Genomic DNA, 20826 nt, shown 5'->3' on the forward strand with positions numbered 1-20826 from the left:
CATGCTTCCTAAGTACAACGTCGCTTGCTTCCTCTGGTGTTCCCAGGAGGTGTACAATCAAGGTCACTGGCTGCCTAGATGCTCCTCTACAGATTACGTGGCTCACCAGCCAAGCTTTTGTCCCCGTGTTTTGTCTCTATCAATTTTATCAGTAATTGCTAGGCTGAGCGGTGTGGTCCTCTGGGCATCCTCCTGACAAGTCTGCAGGAGATCATCTGTCACCCAGGTTATTGGTTGACACTAGCATCTAGAAGGTGCAAGAACAGCTCATCCATCTTGCAAACAGAGAAAAGATGGGAACTCCCTGTCAAGTTCGGGACTGTCCGTGCCTGAATTTTCTGCTCTGTTGGTATTACGAAGGTCCCGGTGGACCAAAAAAAAAAAGCCATTCTGACCACAAAGTCAGCAAAAAAGGAGCCTTCCTTGTTGGGAAGTTTATGAAGAACTTAAAATGAAAAGGCAGGGTGGTAAGGATTCTGGTGTAGGTGAAACAGGGTACGGGAATTGCTGGAGAGGATGCCAGCGAACACCTGTGGATACGTCTGAACCTTAGTTTCGGTCTTTCCGAAAACAAACAAACAAGGAACAGGTGAGTTTTTACTCTAGGGGGAAAGCTGAACACTCCTCTCCCTTACCTGAGCGAGCTTTCTTTTGAAGCTGATGAAACGAGGGAAAATTGGCTGTAGGTGCATCAGCTTGTCCACAGTCTGCGCGTCCGTGGAGACGACTCTGCTGACCCTCCCCCTCTCTCCACAAGTTCCACACTGTTTATAAACACTGCGGTTTTGCTTTGACAGCTGAGAGCAGCCTGACCGAGGCTCTACAGTCTGACAGCCAACTGCTGTCCATGGTTCTGAGACTTCTCTTTGGGCAGACATCTGTCAGCATGGCAGAGCAATGCAAGCCTTTTGTCCTGACTCAGAACATGTGCTACCACAGTTTTATCTTCTTCTTGTTCTTGATCTTGTTCTTCTTCTTCTTCTTTCAACTTCTGAAAAAAGAAAGACAGAGAGACAGAAAGAAAGAAAGAGAGAAAGAAAGAAAATATGTCTTGTCATGCAGTGCTTTAGTGATTGGAGGTTATTCATAACACCTTGCATTAAGGTCGACCGTCCACATTTTAAGACATGCATGAATATTTCACAGCGTTCAGAGGGTTCTGTCTCTGTCTTGTCACAAGCAAACCAGCAGAAGTGACAAAGTCAAAAAGGCCTTCAGTTCCATTCCACTCACTGTGTGGTAATACCAGCCTGGGAAGAAAAAACAGCCGTAATGCATAATGCATGAGGACCCCCCACCCTTCCCCTGCACACCCACCAAAAAAAAAAAAAAAAAAAGAAGAAGACACCTGTGGGGGTGGGACATGGGGGTACAGCACTATCTCTCTAATTTTAGACTTGTTTTTTAGACATGCTAATTTTAGACACTTTTTTTTTTTTACCACGGTGCAGGAAACCTTTCGTATCCTAAATGCAGCGCCCATCAGTACTTGTAATTCATTGTAATTCATGACACATCTCAATATCTGTACTTTTAGGATTGCAACGGTGGAAGAGTATCCTGTTCAGATATTTGTAATTATCTAAATTGGGGTTTTTCCTCAGGAGGCCTGTTGACATCGGCATCAGGAGTGTACTCGATAAACCAGCCTCATCATTGCTCTGATTTTTACAGGACTCACACAGAGGAAGGAAGAGGTGGCGTTTATGTGGATTATTAATCATTAACCCAAACAAGTAGGAATATGACACACCAAATGATTCTTTTACTGAGAAGCGCTCAAAACAATTTTTCACATGAATGACTCCATGGTATTATAGCAGATCTGAACTCGAGAGAAGAAAAAAAAAAAACAGAGAGAGAGAGAAAATAGCTGAGCATTCAGTCAGAATGCTATAACAGTCAGCTAAGGAGATAATTGCAAGACTGATGAGGACACGCATAAGGGTTAATGCTCGCCATTTGTTACATTAGTGTCTTTCTTAAACGGTTCCCACTGGCTGGAAGACTCATGTGTGAAATTTGCTGATGTCATGCTGTAAGCTTTCAAATGTAATTTCAGCAATCTACGATGAATAAAAAAATGACACATGCCACCGACAACAGTCTGCATGGAACAGAGTCGCTCTGCCTCGAACAAAAATGATTTAACCATCAATTTAATACTTCAACCTTCCTGTTTCTAACAGGGAAGACAAAAACTTATCTACAATAAATAAGATATTGTTAGCGTTGTACATAAACTGGATGAGGTGTGTCTTTAAAGCTCCAACTCCAACGTGAAGACACACCTGCTAGGTCCTCCAGACATCACTTTTTAATGACTATTTGAGGTGTCGGTTTTCCAACGACTCTTTTCAATGCACATGATCTGTTGCTCAATAATTTAGAGAGGCTTTTTGGTGAGCCAGCTGGCTGATCCCTCAGCCACCAAAAGAAAGGTTCTGCTTTTGAAAATAGACTCGTTCTGTCTCATCTCTTTAACTATCATAAAAAAAAAAAAGAAAATTCACAGCTGAACTGTTCTTCTCCTCCTTGGACAACACAGACAACGAGGGGAGGGTCAGAGTTTAGCCTCAGTGAGTGCATTCTTCATCTGTATTTTCCGGCAGACCGGGAGAAGGCCCGGATCTGTGTCATTTTTTTTTAAGCAATCTAGAAATTGCCTCACGATCATTCAAACCTCCATCGAACCACCTTCTCTCCTCGGTTGAACCACGTGCGTCACTTTGCCGATTTATTTCCGATCGGTTAAAACGTTTCACCAAACAGGGATGGAGGACAGCCAGAGGAAGCAAGGCCAGAGATCTGATGCCCACGACGCCCAGGGAAACCGCAAGGCCAGGAAGGTAAGGTTCAAACTGGCCTCGTCCTACAGCGGACGGGTCCTGAAACACGTTTACGAGGACGGACAGGAGCTGGAGAGCCCCGAGGAGAAGTACCCCCGCAGTTTCATCCATAAAATCCCTCAACACTTGGAGGTGGGCCAGTTATATGGCTTTGAGGATATGGGGGACTCTGAACTGTACCCCACGACGGGGCTCACGGCTCAGAGAATCAATATCTACAGAGGGGTTGGGGCCCAAATGGCCCCTGTCTACAGGGACCACCCAGAGGGGGCTGACAGAGTGAGTGTCTTACCTATTCATTTATTTTTTGGAATCGATTGTTTAAATTAGGGAGAATAATTTGAGTTATAGTTGAAGAAACATACAGAGGAGTTTTTTTTTTTTTTTGCCGGCTTTTTGTTCTGTCTGAAGTAGGAGCAGAGGAGCGTCAGTCAGTTGCAATGTAGTCATTGGTAGTGTCCATATGTATGTTTGGATGCTTATTTCTTAAATAGTGACGTAATCTAGTCGTTATTTATAAATATCACACTCTTTAGACAGCATTTCCTGTTATAAATAGACACTGTCTAAAAATGCGCTTAAAACTGTACAGTAGAACTGATGAAGCTGTTATCATGATCCAGCCAAAGGAAATAATTCTTAACCTGCAGTTCTATGCTATGATTACTTTTCAAACATCTTTTTCTGCTTTGCAAGCTCAACTGACCCATTGAAAATTCAACTCTTTTCTTGTTGTTGTTGTTGTTGTTTGACATCTTGTGAATGCACAAAATAACTCAATGATATAAAATGCTCCACTCAGAAATCTAAAGATTAACTTCCTCACCCTCATGCACCCTAAAAAGGAGAAAAACCACCACCACCTCCAAAGACAACAACAACAAAACACATAATATTTTAGCTTCTCAAGACTTTGAGAATATCTGTTGTAAATGTTTCATGGTATATCTGTGGATCAAATGTATGTGTACATCATCCAGAGTTTAAATGACTGGGAGAAATGATCAGCTAATTGTTATAAGCCTGATTTCTGACTTGGGTTTAATTAGAGTCAGTGGATTGTAAGAATCTGCTCACTGGTGGAGTGTTGAGTGTTGAGGGGGGTTTCTCCTTCATCAGTGACAGCTGGCAGGGTGGCATAATAGATTATGTTAATAGTGCTGTTTCAACTTCATTCACTGATAGGAAATTTAGTCTCTGAGATAAAAACACTGTGATCACCCCGTGATGCTGCACTGTTTTTCAACAGTATCTCCCATACACGTCCATGTCATCTGAGTTACCACATATTAGCCCTCAGTATTGGCTTTCAACCCATTGAGATCCCAGTGAAAAGCCATTCCTATTAGTAGACACTGTTTGTATAAGTGATCTGTGCTGCTGTGTGTTTGTGTGTGTGTGTGTGTGTGTGTTCTTGCTTGCATGTGTGCATCCATGTGTGTGTGTGTGTGTGTGTGTGTGTGTATGCGTGTGTATTTATCAAATGCAGTCACCGGTGTTGGACTTTGGGAAGATTATCATTTATACCAGCAACTTGCGAATCATCCGTGCCCCACGGAGGAGAGGTGAATCGGGAAAGACCACTCTGAGGGAGTGTGTGGGAGAGGAGGAGATCTCACAGGGGGGGGAGCCCAGTACCAGAGGAAAACACAGACCGTCATGTGACCACGAAAAGGAACACAGTGGCCCAGATGACAAGGTAACCATGGTGGTTTTACCATAGCTACAGCCCTCCTGCAAACCATCACACAAAGCTATTCTCATAACCGTGAGACAGTTCAGCTTTCCTGTGCTATTCATACCTATGTCCTAAACGGATTGTGTGGATATGTATTCACCTCTTGAGTTATAAACTTATAATGTTATGAGCTAACATAACTTACAAACTTAAATCCTCTCTGTATTTCTGTGTATTCTCCTCCCTCTAAGGAATGTTTCATTGGTTGTATTTGTAAACAGTTACTACGCGTCCGTTTAGATACGAAGCTCTGCTTTAATGCAGTCATGCATCTGTCTGAGCGTGTGAACTCTGGGCTCCGTTCTCTCTGTGTGTCTTTGTGGATGGTGGCTTTGCCTACAGGATGCCGACGGGAGCTGTGTGCAGTGCGGAGGTTCGGGCTGTGCCCCCTGCTCTCTGTGCCATGGCAGTAAGCTATCCATGCTCGCCAACCGCTTCAATGAGTCCATAAGGGAGCTACGCTGCCCGGCCTGCAACCCCTACGGGCTGGAGAGGTGCCAGTCCTGCGCCTAGTGGACCACGTCAGCTGAAGACCATCTGGGCCGGGCACGATTGCGTGGTGACGGGGGGGGGGGGGGGGGGGGGGGGGGGGGGGGGGGGGTTTCGAGGGAGCTAGACAGAGGCAGAGCTGTGCTTCAGTCTGACTTTGGAAATATTGAAAAGAAGGAACGGATGTTTAGGATTGATTAGTTAGTTGTGTGGCTCTGTAATACGGTTTGAGTTGGAGATTCTAAAATGATGTAAATGCACTAGAGAAAATGCGCCTCAACAACAGCGTGCTAGGCAAACAGGCCATATATCTGATCAGTCAAACTTGAAGTATACGGCCAAGTGGTTCGGTTGCAAAGCAATTCATTGTCATTATGTGTGTAAAAAGCTGTGTGAACTGACAGGAGAGAGAGAGAGAGAGAGAGAGATGAAAGAGAGGGAGGATGGAGAGAAAAAGTTGTCATTTTACGTGTTCACAGAGCTCAGAATAAACAACTCAGCAAGGCTCAACCGAGAGAGAACATCAAACAGAGAGTGTGTGCACCTGTCTTCAGTTCTCAGACAGGACATTTTGGACATTTCAGTGTTAGTGAGCCAAGGTATAGTGGCACTATAATGTTTTTGGATTTTCTTTTTTTAATTTTATTTTCTCACTGCCTTCTTCTTACAATATGGGAACCTGCGGAGACTTATAGAGCTGTTCGTTTGGACTAAAGAAACAAAAAACTGACACACTGATAGGACTCATGTCTATATACCACGCAGTTATTTTCGTGTCCATTGGACAAAACCACTAACTCCTCAAAGTCACAACTTTAACACAGACATGTCAGCTCATGGAAGCTGGACAGGGTTACTGAGGAACTACAACTAATACTGCATCAATGATAGCCTTACACGTTTTTTTTGTACTGTTGTTGTTTTATTTATTAATATATTTACTTGTTGGAAATGCTACTCAATAACAATTGTTATAATTTACACTCATTTGTTCAGTGGCCCAATGTTTGAGAAAAATGTCCATTGAAACTTACAACTGTCATGAGCCAACCAATCTCATCGACATAGATTTTTACGCCATCACAAATCCAGCTATTATCTCGATAATAGTGGCATTTTGTTTTGAATAACAAAATGCTGCTATTTCATACCATCTTTTTTAAACTCACACAAATTGAACAATGAGACATTGATTTGACACTTTGTGAAATCTGTTCATCAATGCACTACACCAAAAGGGTTTTTTTTTTTTTGTATTAGATTTTTGTATTTATAACTGTCTCGGTGGCAGCCCAGTGGGGTTTCTTGGTCATTCTGAATGAGAAATAAACAATAATTATACTTAATTGTTTTGTTATTCACTACACCAAAACCCTGGTACCACCACTTGCTGAAAAACAGAAGATATCTTACACGATTTTAACTATCCTTATGTCTCCTCGCCCAGAGTGACGTTTTCCTCCAGGACATTGACTGTCTTGGAAACCAGTGACTTCCAATAGCATCTCAAATAAATAAACTTCTTACAAACCGTAATTATGATTTCTCCTAATATTTTACTGACAGAATCTCCAGCACTGTTCGGATATTAATTTGGAAAGTGTTAACTGCCACACGAAATGGTTCGGGGCAAACGGCAGAAGATGTGGGGTTTACCTTCTCAAAGCACACTCTGATGTTCGTGAAGATTGGAACATATGTTTAGCCTGAACCCTGAGAGGACCAGAATTCAGTGATTGTTCATTTGCACAGAGGCATAACTGCAAATGGCCCATTACAGCAGATGCTTATGTAAACGCACGGCTCCCTTAATTGATCTTTGTTGTTCCCATTTGATTCCCCACAGTGTTTTTTACTGAAGCACTTTTAAATCTATCCGGACTGAGTTATCAACTTCCATTACTTTCACTCAGAGGAACAGGTCAAAGACCCCCCCCCATCCTCCAAAGTCATACTCATCAAAAGAAAATAACACAAAATATGAAAATATTTCAGATACATGGGCACGATAACTTGCAGTTTCTCTTGAAGTTCTGCTTTTTTGACTTTCAGATAAACACAGAATTTCTGTGGAGGACGGACTGCCTGCACTTTGAAAAGATAACTTTAACACATTTGCATCTCGGTACCAAAGAGCCTTCACTTCTTTATAGAATGCTTTAAACTCAAAAGTTTTGCCCTTTGAAATCCTGGAAGAGTTACTCCGAGAGCTTTGGTTGCCAAAAGGAATGTTGAAACACACGATTCCCATCCAAATTAGAACTGAGACTCTAACGTTGACTTATTTCGTTGAATTACCTGACTATCTTCTTCAACAGTGGCAGGTTTGACAGCACCTGTGTTTTGTTTCTACAGTTCTCACACTGGTAACTTTGAAACTTTGATCAGCATTTGGATCCCTTGAAAAGAAAAAAAATTGTCAGGTGGTCAGAAGAAATGAGAAATTGAAAGAACCAAGATAATGAAAGCAACACTGAGGTGAAAATATAAAAGTACTTAAATACATTAATAATTAAAACGACATTTTTAATGGCTCCTTGTGCTTAATTACTTATTGATCTTTGCCTACTGTTGTCACAGAAAATGGGAAAGTTCGATATTATATATAAGAATTTTAAATTAGACATTGAATTGATATGGATTTAGACTTAAACAGTGAACTTACTTTGCAAGAACCCTCTCTGTTTGGCTCTCTCTGTTTGTTTGTCTGGTTGTTTGGTTAGCTTGTTGGTTGATTAGTTTTGTTCGTTCTTTGAGTATACACTCATAATGGGCGTCAGTAGCTAAACGGTGTAGTACAACTTTACTGGTAATAAAGTGAAAAAATAAAAATAGTGCGTGATAACACACAGTAAGAGTTATTCATTCCTTGTGATCGGAGTAAATTACAGTAAAACCGCCGATAAGACAGCCCCTACCGCAGCCATTTCACACCCCGTTAACCTTGCAAGTAATCCTGTCATTAGCTTGCAAGGAAGAGACAAGAGGCTAGCTACATCCTTTGTAGAGAGAAAGATAAATATTAACAACGTACTGAACAACATACGGAACCGAATTCCACCTATTGTCACACGTGTTTAATACGTAACTGTGTAAATCTACGCCTTAAATAGGTCTGAATGCTTATTTACGCTTAGCCTAAATGCTCTTGAGAACAGGCGATCAATATTTGATTAACTTGGTACATGCAGTTCACACGCCAATGCTGCTGCTTCGTTTCCGGTAGATTATTGCCCATGGTCTGGCTATAAGGAAAGTCTAATTTGTCCGTAATTGTAAACTATAATTTATGTAGGTGAACATAATTAACTTTTTCTTTTCTTTTTTTGCATGGCTCGAGCCATGGTTTTATTTCGAGCATTACAATGACTGAAAATTACATTATTGAAAATTGGAAATACATTGGGATGAAACCCTCAAGAGTTTAGATAAACCATTTGAAAGATAATCTGAATTTACAGAAAGTGGTTCATCCAGTAGTTTTCATCCAGAACCCTATGAAATAAGTGGCCTGTTTAGTGGAAACTTTGACAATGAATAACATGATTTTCAGTGCTGAGGTGGATTCTCAGATCTCTTTGGATTTTGCCAATTTTTTTATGAAATTAATTCTCATTAAACAGTGATGTTGACATACTGCTGCCCCCCCCCCCCCCCCCCCCCACCCCCCCCCCACAACACACACACATACACACACACACTCACACACTCGTACACGCACACACACACACACACACACACTCGTACGCGTACACGCACATGCACACACACACACACACACACACACACACTCAAGCTTCATCAGATCTGATGCATTATTGTTCTCCTTCAGAGCCGCCTTTATGAGATTCGCGCTGCATTTGTGGCGTCCGCAACCAGAAAGCATTCGGTAGCGTATCGCAATAATCCTCGGCGGTTGCGGCCTTTGACTCTCGTATCAGCACACCGATATTGGCATTTTCAAACTTGATATCGGAGGATTAAATCAGTTGGTCTGTGGAAACTGCAGAGCGGAATATGATCTTCCATTTCCGATTTAACTCTGTTCACTTCCATTTGACTCTGATTAAATGAGCACAGAACGGGACGCGAATTAAGATTACGATATTTCACTGTTTTGAACTAAATCAAAGGTATTCAGATGCATTTAGTACGTTACGACATATTTTAATACTGTCATATTCATGATGTGTTGCATGCTCTGGTCCTAAAGACAGTTAGAAAATGGCTAACACTATTGTAACTCATAACGTAACAGATGCATCGTTTTGCTCTTATCACTGATTACGTTCCCACTCCCATAAGAGAACGATACACACAAGCTGTTTGTTTGTCTCCTTGTAATAGTATTCACCTCACATGCAATTCTAATGAAAACATCTGCTTGTATTGTCAAAGTCAATCATGTGTGACTTCAACTCATTCGGCTCTTGCTTTATGTCATTTGTAAGTTCCCTGTTTTACTGAAATGCCTTTTAATCCCTTAAACACGTATGTTCGGGTTATTATCTGACATCTTGCAAAATCTCAAAATCTGTCACGTCGCACCCACACCATAATGGTTGGGGTTAAACACACATCTAAAAGTGAAGACCATAACAGCACCTAAATCTCTCTCTCTCCCTCTATCGCTCTCTCTCTCTCTCTCTCTCTCCCCAAACCAAAAATCAGACCCAATAAGGCTTACACAACCCAGTCTGGTCACGTATTGGAGCTCAGCAAGCTGAAAGTGTGAACAGTTAAAGAGTCTGGGCCATTCTGGATTCTTTGCTTTGCTTTGAAAAAGTCCATTTCTAAACAACCAGACCTTTTTTTTTCTTTCCAAGCTGTGCAGGATTCAACATATAAGATGTCAACAGGAGGAGTCTGGGGTGTTCAGTTCGTTTTGACAGGCCTCTGAACCGTCAAAAACACTGTGGTAATGAGAGATTGTAGGGTTTCCCCCGGTTAATTGTTTGGGATATATAAGCATGAAGGTGCTGGTATATATAGATTGGCCTTGTCAAGTTTCCCAGCATGCAGGCCGCAGTCCTGCAGAGCGCGGCTCTGAATGAAACATCATTTCAACAGCCAAACAAGCTTTGCTCCTTCTACAGCCGAGAGTCTCACGTCTGTACTCTGACAGAGAATCAAAGCAAAGAGTAACAGGAAATTGGCAGCACAGTTATACGTGGTACCCAGGCACATTCGTGTTTGAACACACACGAGGGTAGTTTGATTTAACAAAGTTCATTTAGGGCTGTTTTATACTGGTATTTATGTCTAAAGCATGTAATGCTTTAGGAAAGATATGAAACGTAATTAAACTCTTGGCATTATTGAGGAGTTGGTTTAAACTAAGCTCAGTTGGTGGCGTCTTTGTGTTTCTACCACAATCATCCAACATGATGTTCTTTGTCTTGGGCATGCAAACGTTGCGCAATAACATTTATATGAGGGTTAAGTTTTATTACGGCTGTAACAATGTTCTGTAAGATTCTGTTCTTTATGTATGCATGTATGTATGTGTGCATATGTATGTATGTGTGCGTGTATGTATGTATGTATGTATGTATCTATGTATGCATGTGTGTGTGTGTGTATGGGTATATTTATTTACTTATTTGGCAATAAAAATGGTAATAAAGACATAAAAGCTCATAAGACTGAATTAGAGAAATTCTGTTTTTGTTTTGTAATGATCAGTACTACTATGAAATCATATGACTTTGCATCGAGAACGGTAGTCTAACCAATTCAACCCTCTTGCAGTCAGGCAAATAAATCTTAATTTCATTAAGGTGACTGACTCTCAACCCCTAACGCATATTTTTATGCAACCTAAGGGTATTTACGAAATGTCTGTGCATCTGCATTTTCCTGTGACGAGCATGACATGTGAAAGGCAAAATGTTTTTATTCGTGGGGAGACAGTGATTAATAGGGGGTAGTTCTTTTGGGGCAGGGATGCACTTTCGAACAGACAGTAAGTCTTCTCTACGTTCTCTGATCCACAAATTCAAATTACGGATGTGTTTTTCCTCCTGGCATGTCTCTCAGCAGAGTTTATCGCTCAGATGGACAAAAAAGTCTCTTGCTTTTGATATCTGGAATTGCTTGGACCCAGTCAAACCTCAAAATGGTTTTAAACCTGCGGTCGCTTCATGGCGGCATTGTATCTTTGTCTAGAATGCAAGAGCGCAGGATCCGCCACAACACTGGTCAGGACATAACCTTAATTTTTTTTTTTTTTTTTTAAATCAAAATTATTGCTGGGGTCAATTCATTAGTCGCTGGATATTGGTAGGGACATGTCCCTACCGTCCCTACCAAATTCTACGGCCTTGCTAGAAGGTGACTTTAGAATGCAAATCGCTCCATCACCAGCAGTCCTCCACACTGGCCTGATGATGTCTTTGAAAATCAGTGGCTCCTTCAATCCCTCTGAGCTCCTGTTTGCAGCTATTTGAAGCCTGGGTCCAGGCTGCACCTTATACAGTCGATGGCGTAGACTTCATGAATTTTATATGAATGCAGTGTACGTTAGCTGAAGATAAGCTGAAAGTTAGCTTCTGTTTTCAGAGGGAAAAACCAAACAAATTAAAAAAACATAATCAAACACGTTAAATCCATTACGTCTGTGCAGGAAAGCCAAGCCCCGACATCCCACAAAATACTTGCCGTAGGAGAGGCAGCCAGTGTTCAGACCATTAGGTATAATGAAAAACACCTTCAGTGAGCGAAAAAGGGGGAGCGATTATGTGCTTGTTGAGACACAAAGGGCTCTAGCCGGGCTTTCTTTTCGGTCCCAGACGGGTACGCTTAGGATGAAATCGCGTGTGTGTCTGTGAGCAGAGACCAGACGTTCGCCGCACTCACGCCGCTCAAAACTGTTCGCCGGCTTCTTTAATCGTTAGATTAAATTTTCTCGCTGTTGTGCAGGTCAGGACATTGTGGCATCTCAAAGGGAGAAAAGCCAGATGTAGCAGTTAGGATGGGCTTGTTTGGCTTCTGAAGCTTAGTATACTGGATCTCTGGAAATCATATGTTCGTACGTGAAGCTGCAGAAACCACTTAGCTGACCAGAGAGCTACATTAGTTTGCAATCATATTGTTCTGTCTTGTGATTTTTATGTGGGAGGGCAGCACAATTGTGTGGTTCCTTTTGCTTGTTCAGAATTAGAAACACATTCGTTTCATCCAGTAAGTAATTAACGGAGAAAGTAAGAATTTAGTGGTAATGCTTGCTGGGAGCAGAGATGATTAACTTTTGAATATGGTTAAATTCGTAATATATTCTCCTGGAAAGAGGTTCGTACCTAAGAGAGTAAAATGATCTTTTTTTTTTTCTTTTGGTCTCTAAACACTAACATCACTTCAGTGGTTCATTTGGTCCCATTTTCTCTCTGGTTGATTCCCTGATGAATGAGAGCGGAGCGAGGTTCTATCAGGGGGACGCCTGGATCGCATTAAGCTTAATAAACTTCTTTCTCTGCCTCTCCTTTAAATTTTCTTCCACCAACACCTCTCTCTGTTCCTTCTCAGCACCAGTCTCTCTGGGCCCCCATCCTCTGTCAGTCTCTCACAGTTTGCTTTGTAATTCCACTGAATGAGAAGCAGGTGGGGTCTGCGGATGAGGATTCCGCCAAAACGCTACTGTTTCATTTTTTTGTGCATATCTTCTGGGTAACGTTCTTGATTTTAATAATCGACTTTTTTTCTTTTTCTATCTGCAATTTAACGATGCTCTGGCAGAACTGCGTTAAAGAGACTCTCTGACTCAACCTGAGATTACCTCAGGTAGTAAAACCTGCTGCATTCTCAAACCGAATAACAAAAAAAAGAAAGAAAGAAAGAAAGAAAGAAAGAAAGAAAGAAAGAAAGAAAAAAAAGGATCGGTCATCTTCACGCAAACTGTTTGAAATCAACCACTGACCTTAAAGAACCTGCTTTTTTTTTTTTTTTTTTTGCTGTTGTTCAAAATCTCTCAAACAAACGATGATACATTGAAGAGGACGACACGAGGTAGATCAAAAGGATGTTATTCAATTGAAATTTTAATGAGGATGGCCGTGAGGTAATTATTCACTCATATTAATTGCAAGTATTGTCTCAGGACCGCGACCCTCAGACTGTGAGAGATGACCTGCCGTTTTCAATGATACTGACAGTTTACTCTGGTTGTTGTAGTGACAGAGATCACTCTGGCTTTACCCCGTCCTTGCACTGCTGTCTAGTGTCCGGAGTCTAATTACAAGGAGTCTACTGAGATTTACAGTTGAGTGTGGTTTCTAGGTCACGATAATGAGAAAACATTTATGCACTTAGACGTGCTGTTTGTTTTCTTTTCTTTACTTTTCTTTTTTTTGTTGTGTGGTGTGAGCTTTACAGCTGGATGGATGCAAAAGTGCACGTAAGTTGCTGCCCAAAAACAATTCTGTTTCAAACACGCAGAAATAAATACAAATAAATACAAAACAAAATCAAAGTTCAAAAGCAAAAAAATAAATAAATAAAATAAAAAGCCCTTAAATCTCCTACTCTTAGTTTTCCTGGGGAAATAAAGTGACGTTTGTTTTTTGGAAAGGAGATGTCCTGAGAGAGCCCGGAGCCTGTGTAACTGTCAGATCCAGAGAAGACTACAGCTAAACACTGGCTTGTCCTAGGCAGAGGAAGGGCTTGAGAGCTTTAGGCACAATCTCCCTATGTGACGAGGGAATGCAGTTCAGTTGAGCTGATTGCTGATTCTGCTTGACTGGTGAGGGAACGGCAGGTACTGTGGCTGGGATGCCTGCCTCGGTGTTGAGTCGAATTCTTTCAGCTGGATGTGGTCGGTGGCTGTCCATGGTGCTGAAAGTGGAATCTGTAAGAGTATTTGCCATCTCGCATGCGAAAGTGTTGAAAAGTTTTTCTGGAATTTCCTTGTAGCAGACATGAATACTATGTCTTTAAAATTAAAAAGAAAAGAAAAGAAAACAAAACAAAAAAAGAAAAAAAAACAAACAACAACAAAAAAATAAACCCTTACAGGAACGATGTAATTTTATGGGAATGCAACCCCTGTTATTCTGCTCATCCATGCAACAGCACATGGAAACAACACAGACACGTTTCTCTTCATGAAAATTCATCTGCGTGCGTACTCTTGCCACTAAAATGAATTTTCCCCATCCGAAGATGATGACAGTGTGGTCGCCGTGAAACTAATTATACCATCTATTATTGAACTCAAATGAGCAGTGCATTTGACAATGGCATTTATTACAGTTTTCTTCATTCGATGTGAGTCATAGTGGTTTCCACTCTTTTTTGTCATTGCCATTATGTATCATGGTACTTCTCAGTATGGGGATCATTACCTCAGTTGATTAATCCAGTGATTAACTTCAATCTTTGACAATGCAGTTCCAAGAAGTATATGACTGCTCGTGAATGTATGGATGCTATAGTTTCCCCCGGAGAAGGGTATTTGGTTGAACTATGATCTCTCTCTACCTGAGAAAACTGGAGGAAATGGACAAGAAGTGGAGGCCAAGGTCACAAACATGTCCCTAAGGCACTTATTCTCGACAGGTAACCAAAGTGTAACCAAACATCAGTCTAGGCCTTGGGCAAGACTCGAACTAAGTCACTGTCTAGAAAACAACGGTTTGTGCTTGTTATTTCTGCATTTTCAATCCTCTGACCCAGGTTCGACCTTGTCTCAGATCTTTTTCTTCTCCAGCCCCAAGGACATTATCATAATTTAACAGGCTAGATGGGTCAGGTGAACATTATGAGTCAGCCCTGATGTGATTCCTGGTCACGCTGTCCTTGCCACACTCTGGTGCCGCTGTTTCTCCGAATAGCATCCGTCAGGGAACTCCTTATGGTTTGAACAAATTATGTGACTCACAGTGCCCTCTCAGATTAAAAGTCAAACATATCAAAGTGAATCTGAGCAGCTTAAAGAAGCCAAGAGCAGTACCAGTATATAATATCAGTGAAACTGGTCTGAAGTCACTTTCAAGACGTTATATAAGAATGTCCTGAAATTAAAGGATGCACAAACATTTCCCCTCCAGAGTTGAAAGAACTTAGGAGTTCTTATCTGTTGGATGCCAGAGCAATATGACCAGTTCATCATTAAACTATAACTATATGTGTATATATTTTTCATAGCAGGGCAGTTGTAGTGAACATTACCTCCCTCTGTATCCCATTAATATTATGAAGTAGAGAGATACATCCACTCATCCAGGCAGCTAGTAAACATGCTCCTTCAAATCAGCAGTAAAAGTGGGAAAATGCATTATTCATTTTTTTTTTTACTTGAATCGTAACAGCACGTCATTGTACAGCTGTCCATCTTATGAGCCTGTATTAGCATACTCATGCTAGAAATGATTTGGGCAAAGATGAATAGATGAAACTTCTCTACCAGTCTAAGAATGCTTCAGTGGATTTTGTGCCTTTGTGTGGTCCCCTGACCCCCTCTGTCAGCAGATTCACCCCCCCCCCCCTTTGTCACTTCCTATCTTTATCACTGAATCATCCAACGCTTTTGTGTTGTGAGTTGTGTTGTTTCTAGGCCTGGGTTGTCTCTCAGTACTGTGATGGTTAAAAAATTACTGCAGTTCATTCAGCAGTGCATTTGGCATACTCCCATTTTCCCCAAGTATTTGTTTCTGCTCTTTTGGGGTTTTTTTCAGAGAGATATATTAAACAAAAGTGTGTAACATACACACAAGTGTCCATAAGCTAAGTCTTTGGGTTTTTTGTTGTTGTTGTTGTTGTTGTTGTTTTTCCACCAATGAGGTGACATTCGTATTTTAGAGATATAACATTTACATTCTCATTACAGATACATGTTTTAGATTCAGCCCAACAACAAAAGGAAGAGTTTGTTTCAAATACACTGGCACCAAACCCTCTGTTTTCAATCCAATATTTCACCACTGACTTGTAGGGAAATTGGAAAAAGAATTAGCCCTGATCCTGTCTGAGAAAGGTCCATGGTTTGTTCTCTGCAGTTTTCATTTAGTCCTCTCCGTGCTATCCACTTTTCAATCTGCCATGAAGGTCATAAACTTCTCCGTTTTCAATCTCCTCACATCCGCGACGTATGTCATCAGCAGAGACTAAGTAAGGGAAGTCCTGTTGACCGTGCAGACGTTAAGTAGGGGAGCAGGAACGGGGAAGATGTGGGGTTTTTTCTTCTCTCCCCTCACAGTTCAAGGCTGTTGAAGACTGTGTAACAAATCATTTCATGCTTTGTCTGCTAAGTCCCACCCGCTGATACACAGCACTTTTTGTCCTTCATCTGCCCAGTCTCTGGGAACTGGAGGTCAGGCCAGAGTGGAGAACAGCCCCAGTGATGGCTAAAAATCCCTGTCTCTGGCTACTGATGTTGCTTTAGCAGTGGTCAAAAGTTAGTCATTAATGCATGGATAATAAGTGCACCAGGACAGACAAAACAAAATCTAATCAGTATACTAAGAAGACAAGGTGAGAAGTTGGATGAATGGAACCGAGTCGATTCATGAGGTAAAACTATTCGAATTATGAGCTATGTAGACTTAAACTGTGTTTATCTGTTTATCACAAAACCAGGACTGTTTTGCTGAAATAAAGATGCATTGATGGGGTTTGATTATTGACTGGTAAATGGTGCACTAAGGCAAAATTTCCACACTCATGTGAGGCACTACAATCCAGTCAGATTGATTCAGTCATTAAATCTTGCTTTTTTCCCAGACATGTGTATCCTTTCAGTGGTACCCTGGAAAGGAATCTGTGTTAACACGCCAATGGGACATCTTTAATCACAGGAGACAGTTTTTCCGTAGGTTCACCCACACCTCACATCTCTTTCAAAGCCATTCACATTCCCCTCAAAATAATCAGCCAGCTAATTGAATATTGATCCCGGCTGGATTGCCCATTGGAGGTGGAGATTTGAATCAAAAGCAGTTAGCACTGTCATTTGTGCTTGGGCAAAAGCCTTGCTGAGACTTAAAAATCATTCTTTAGAATACGTTTGACTGTTTATGTGTGGGATGCTGCTGTAGTTTTTACTCACATAAATTTAGGGCGAGACACAAAAGTCTTTCTGAGTAAACATCATCACAGTGCTTATTGACTTGATGTTGACGGCTGTGACCTCCTTCCTTAAGTATCTGTGTGGACAAGGGGATGGGGCTAACACTGGATTACGTCTGAAATGAGTCTGTGTTCACAGAGGATTGTATTGTTCAGGAGTGGGATACACTGAGCTGTTCTATGACTACTTATGTCCACATATTGTTCACTGTTTCTGTCAGTGGGATTGCGTGGTACCTACCTCTCACTGGCACGCAGTTAGCCACTGGGCTACTATGCAATGATGGAGTGCTTCAAAATGCTGCTCCATTTGGATTCGTAATGTCGGCTGTTCCGTATTCCAGGAAGTATAAGAAATATTTTTATGTTAGAATATCTTAATCATATTAATGAAATGCGCATCTGAACACCCAAAGGAAAAAGTTTAGAACAGTAGTGATTCCTTAAGATTACTATATTTCTGCATAGCACATCTCAAATGTGTTTGTTGACTCCTGTTCAACCAGAGTATGTTAGAATTTTATTTATTATACATTCAATGTGCTGACACAAAGTAAATGGGTGCAGGATGTAGGCTGTTGCAGTGTGAGTGAAATAGTAAAAGTTATTAATAATGAATTAGCTGCAATGCTAACGCTATCTCACTCGAACTCCCAGCTAACTCTCAGTGGAAATCATATGGGAGACTAAAATATTTTGAGCTGGATAACACCCCCCCCCCCCCCCCCCCCCCCCCCCGACACACACACACACACACACTCACTCTGAGATGTAGTCATGCATTTTGACAAAGCTGTGGTTATACTGAATTTTTTAATAGGATAGAACCACTCCTGACATTTCCATTCATATTTTCTCTCCCTTTTAGCAAATTTGACAGATTCTTCCACCTTGGAATCTCTTCACCATTTTAAGAGTGACATGCATGGTGTCAATGAGGTAATTCCCAGAGGTGATCCCAATGAGGTAAACCATTAATCAAAGTGGACCAGAGTGGACACACATTTCTTTAACTTGCTGGAATGTGTGTGTAAGTTGTATTTTAAAGGGAGAATTGGGGGCGGGGGGGAGGGGTCCAAATTTCTCACATGAGCTGAACTACATGGCAGGAGGTGAGAGACTTTGGAGACTTTACATTTCCTGAAAGACAAGCAAAAGAAACAAATCTCAAAAAGAACACATTAGACAGTTTGAACATCCCTGGAAGAGCAGAGCAATTACCAAAAACTAACAAAAAGGGTTTATCTTTAAGGTTAATCAAAGATCAATATTTTCTGCTTGGGAGGGAGCAGTATAGATGTGAACATGAAGCATAAGTTTATAAGTCCAGAACTGGACCACAAGCATCTGATAAGGGCAGCTCTCTCTCTCTCTCTCTCTCTCTCTCTCTCTCTCTCTCTAACTGTGGAGCTAAGCAGCTCAGCATCAGGGTTTGACATGTGAGGTAGAGATGAATGATGCTGCTGAATGAACAGAAGCTTTGGAGTGAAGGGGTCATCATCTGGTGCATCAGAAACCTTGCCCAGAGGTTTTTGGTTGACAATACCTCAATCAATACTGTACGTAACCATTCTTAAGAGACAAATGGACCTCCCAAGGTGGTCCCCAAGGCAATTTTGATGGAGCAGACCCACCAGTGTGAGTGCATTGGGTAGATTGAAGTTAGGTCCTTTGTCTGACGGCAGTTCAAATGGAGTTGTTCTGCAAGGATTGAAGCATCCGAAGGCCATAAGAAATTAATTGGTACCGATGGAGATCCAGGTGCACACACCTGATCACCGGACATCAGCCCCTACTACTCTTCTAACTGCCCATCAGTTTTTACAGTGTCACGCCCAAACCAAAACAGAAAACTTGCTAGGGTAGAAAAAGTGAATTTACAGAGGCACAGGCATGTAAAAGCAAATGGCGGACCTACCAGATCTTGGAGAAGTGGGTGGTTTTCTTGGGACTGAAGTGGTTTTCTTGGGACTGAAGACACTTTAGGTAGTCTTCTAATAGTTTATATCCAATATTATTGCCTGACCGTAGCCAAAAGTCTCTCTGGTCCAGATTAATGGAAGGATCCTAAAGTAGGTGGAAGGTTCAGCCTCTGGCACTGGTAGCTAAAGGCGCCGTGAAAGACAACAGAGTCCTTCTCACCTTGGGTTGCCATGTGGTGAGGAAAGTACAGTTCAGGAAGTTTTATGGTCTTGTGTTTCCTTTTGGGACAGAGTTTCAGGATATCCTGAATGTAAATGTCTGGCTGGTTGGATCTTTCAAGAGGTCTGTTTCTTAGCTGCAAAGTCTGCAAAATTGCTGCATCTTGAAGAACTCAGAACTGCCCAGAGTTTGACTTGTAGGAGAAGTGTGGTATTCCTGTGGACTCCATCCGCATTGAACTTTGTGGTTCTGGTTTCCAATAACTGGACAGCCTCATGCATTTTGCTTGGACTATACCAGCAGGTTCTTAGTCCACTAAGGTATGACATCCAGTTGCCACAATTTCTCAGCATTCCTTTAGACTTTATGTGCAGGAAGGAACTGAATTTGGTCACGGGGCATAGCTAGATACCTGGATTAAGTCCTTGCAGAGTCCAGCAGAGTGGCTGGGTGAGTAAGGATTACCCACCTTTGCTGTGTGGATGTGGGCGTTGGGGTGTGTGTTTGGCCGCACCAGTGAGCATCACAGGAGTGACTGAGGGAGAAGCTTGTCTTAGATGAAGGTTGCACTCTTGGAGGCACTGGATGAGACTGGTTGGGCAGCGATCAGGTATTGACGCTAAAAGCACAACTGAAGAAATAGAAACTTCACGTCACGATGTGCTGCAGGATCGATCGATCAAACAGAACTGCCAATAGCTTGCAGCAGGGACAAATGTGACCTTCAAATGTGACCTCTCTTAATTGGCTCTTCCACTGATCTAGGTATACGATTAGGACTCTGGGACATGCACATAAGGGAAAGTAAGACATGCTTGATCCACATTTTGATGATCCAATAAGATGTTACCCCGCCGTTGTTCTGTGTCCAGCGGGACCTTTTTTCAGCATCGTGTATCCCATCCTCCCTGATCAGTTTTGGGAGCTCCAAACATTTAAATTATGGTGACAGGTAGGGCTCTGCTGCTGATGGTTGCGGTGATTGATCGTCACGGGAGGTCATTCTGAATTTCCAAACCTTGGCCTGACAGAGCGGTGGCTGATTGGAACGAGTGATATGCGGCAGACCAGGTTTCGGTTTTGAGGCCATTCGTGATTGGTCAGTCCTTCTGGAGGCTGTTCACGGCACTGTTGGTCTCCGTCAATCAGACGCTGCGCATATAAAGTGCTCTCCCAAGAGCCTCCGCTGACGAAGGTTTCCTCCCCAGAGCCTCCCTTCTCCTTTTCCTCCTCCGAGGACGTGGGTGGTGAGAAGGTGCTTCTCCTGTGTGTGATCCCTGGGGGTGTTATTAGGATCTTCATCCTGCATGCACTGTGCTCTACACTGTTCGATGCATTGATCATAGCACGCTGGTATCTGCCCCTGAAGAATGCAGTGCTCTAGTTATAATATTTAGGGCAAGTAATGACCTGATGGTTTTGCTATTAATCACAGGGATCTGCCCTCGAAGGGCCACAAACCAGGAGTTCACTGGCTTCTAGGTAAGGTGGATTGTTGGTGTGCATCCTTTTAACCGGTCCTGGAACTGGACAGCACACAAATGATAA

At 41.9% G+C, this 20826-nt stretch overlaps 1 protein-coding gene across 1 annotated transcript; it reads left to right on the plus strand.

The window, feature by feature from the left end:
• The first annotated feature begins 2774 nt into the window (after positions 1-2774).
• Positions 2775-5100, plus strand: grxcr2 (glutaredoxin and cysteine rich domain containing 2). Its single transcript, XM_030794091.1, has 3 exons — positions 2775-3128; positions 4339-4548; positions 4930-5100. The coding sequence occupies exons 1-3, from the start codon at positions 2775-2777 to the stop codon at positions 5098-5100; spliced, it is 735 nt and encodes a 244-aa protein (XP_030649951.1).
• The last annotated feature ends 15726 nt before the right edge of the window (positions 5101-20826 follow it).

The sequence above is a fragment of the Chanos chanos genome, chromosome 16 (genome assembly GCF_902362185.1).
Source record: "Chanos chanos chromosome 16, fChaCha1.1, whole genome shotgun sequence".
NCBI lineage: Eukaryota > Metazoa > Chordata > Actinopteri > Gonorynchiformes > Chanidae > Chanos > Chanos chanos.

Coding starts and splice junctions, on each gene's coding strand:
- grxcr2 (XM_030794091.1), top strand. CDS start 2,775: ATGGAGGACAGCCAGAGGAAGCAAGGCCAGAGATCTGATGCCCACGAC. Junction 3,129..4,338: donor ACCCAGAGGGGGCTGACAGA/GTGAGTGTCTTA, acceptor TATCAAATGCAG/TCACCGGTGTTGGACTTTGG. Junction 4,549..4,929: donor ACAGTGGCCCAGATGACAAG/GTAACCATGGTG, acceptor CTTTGCCTACAG/GATGCCGACGGGAGCTGTGT.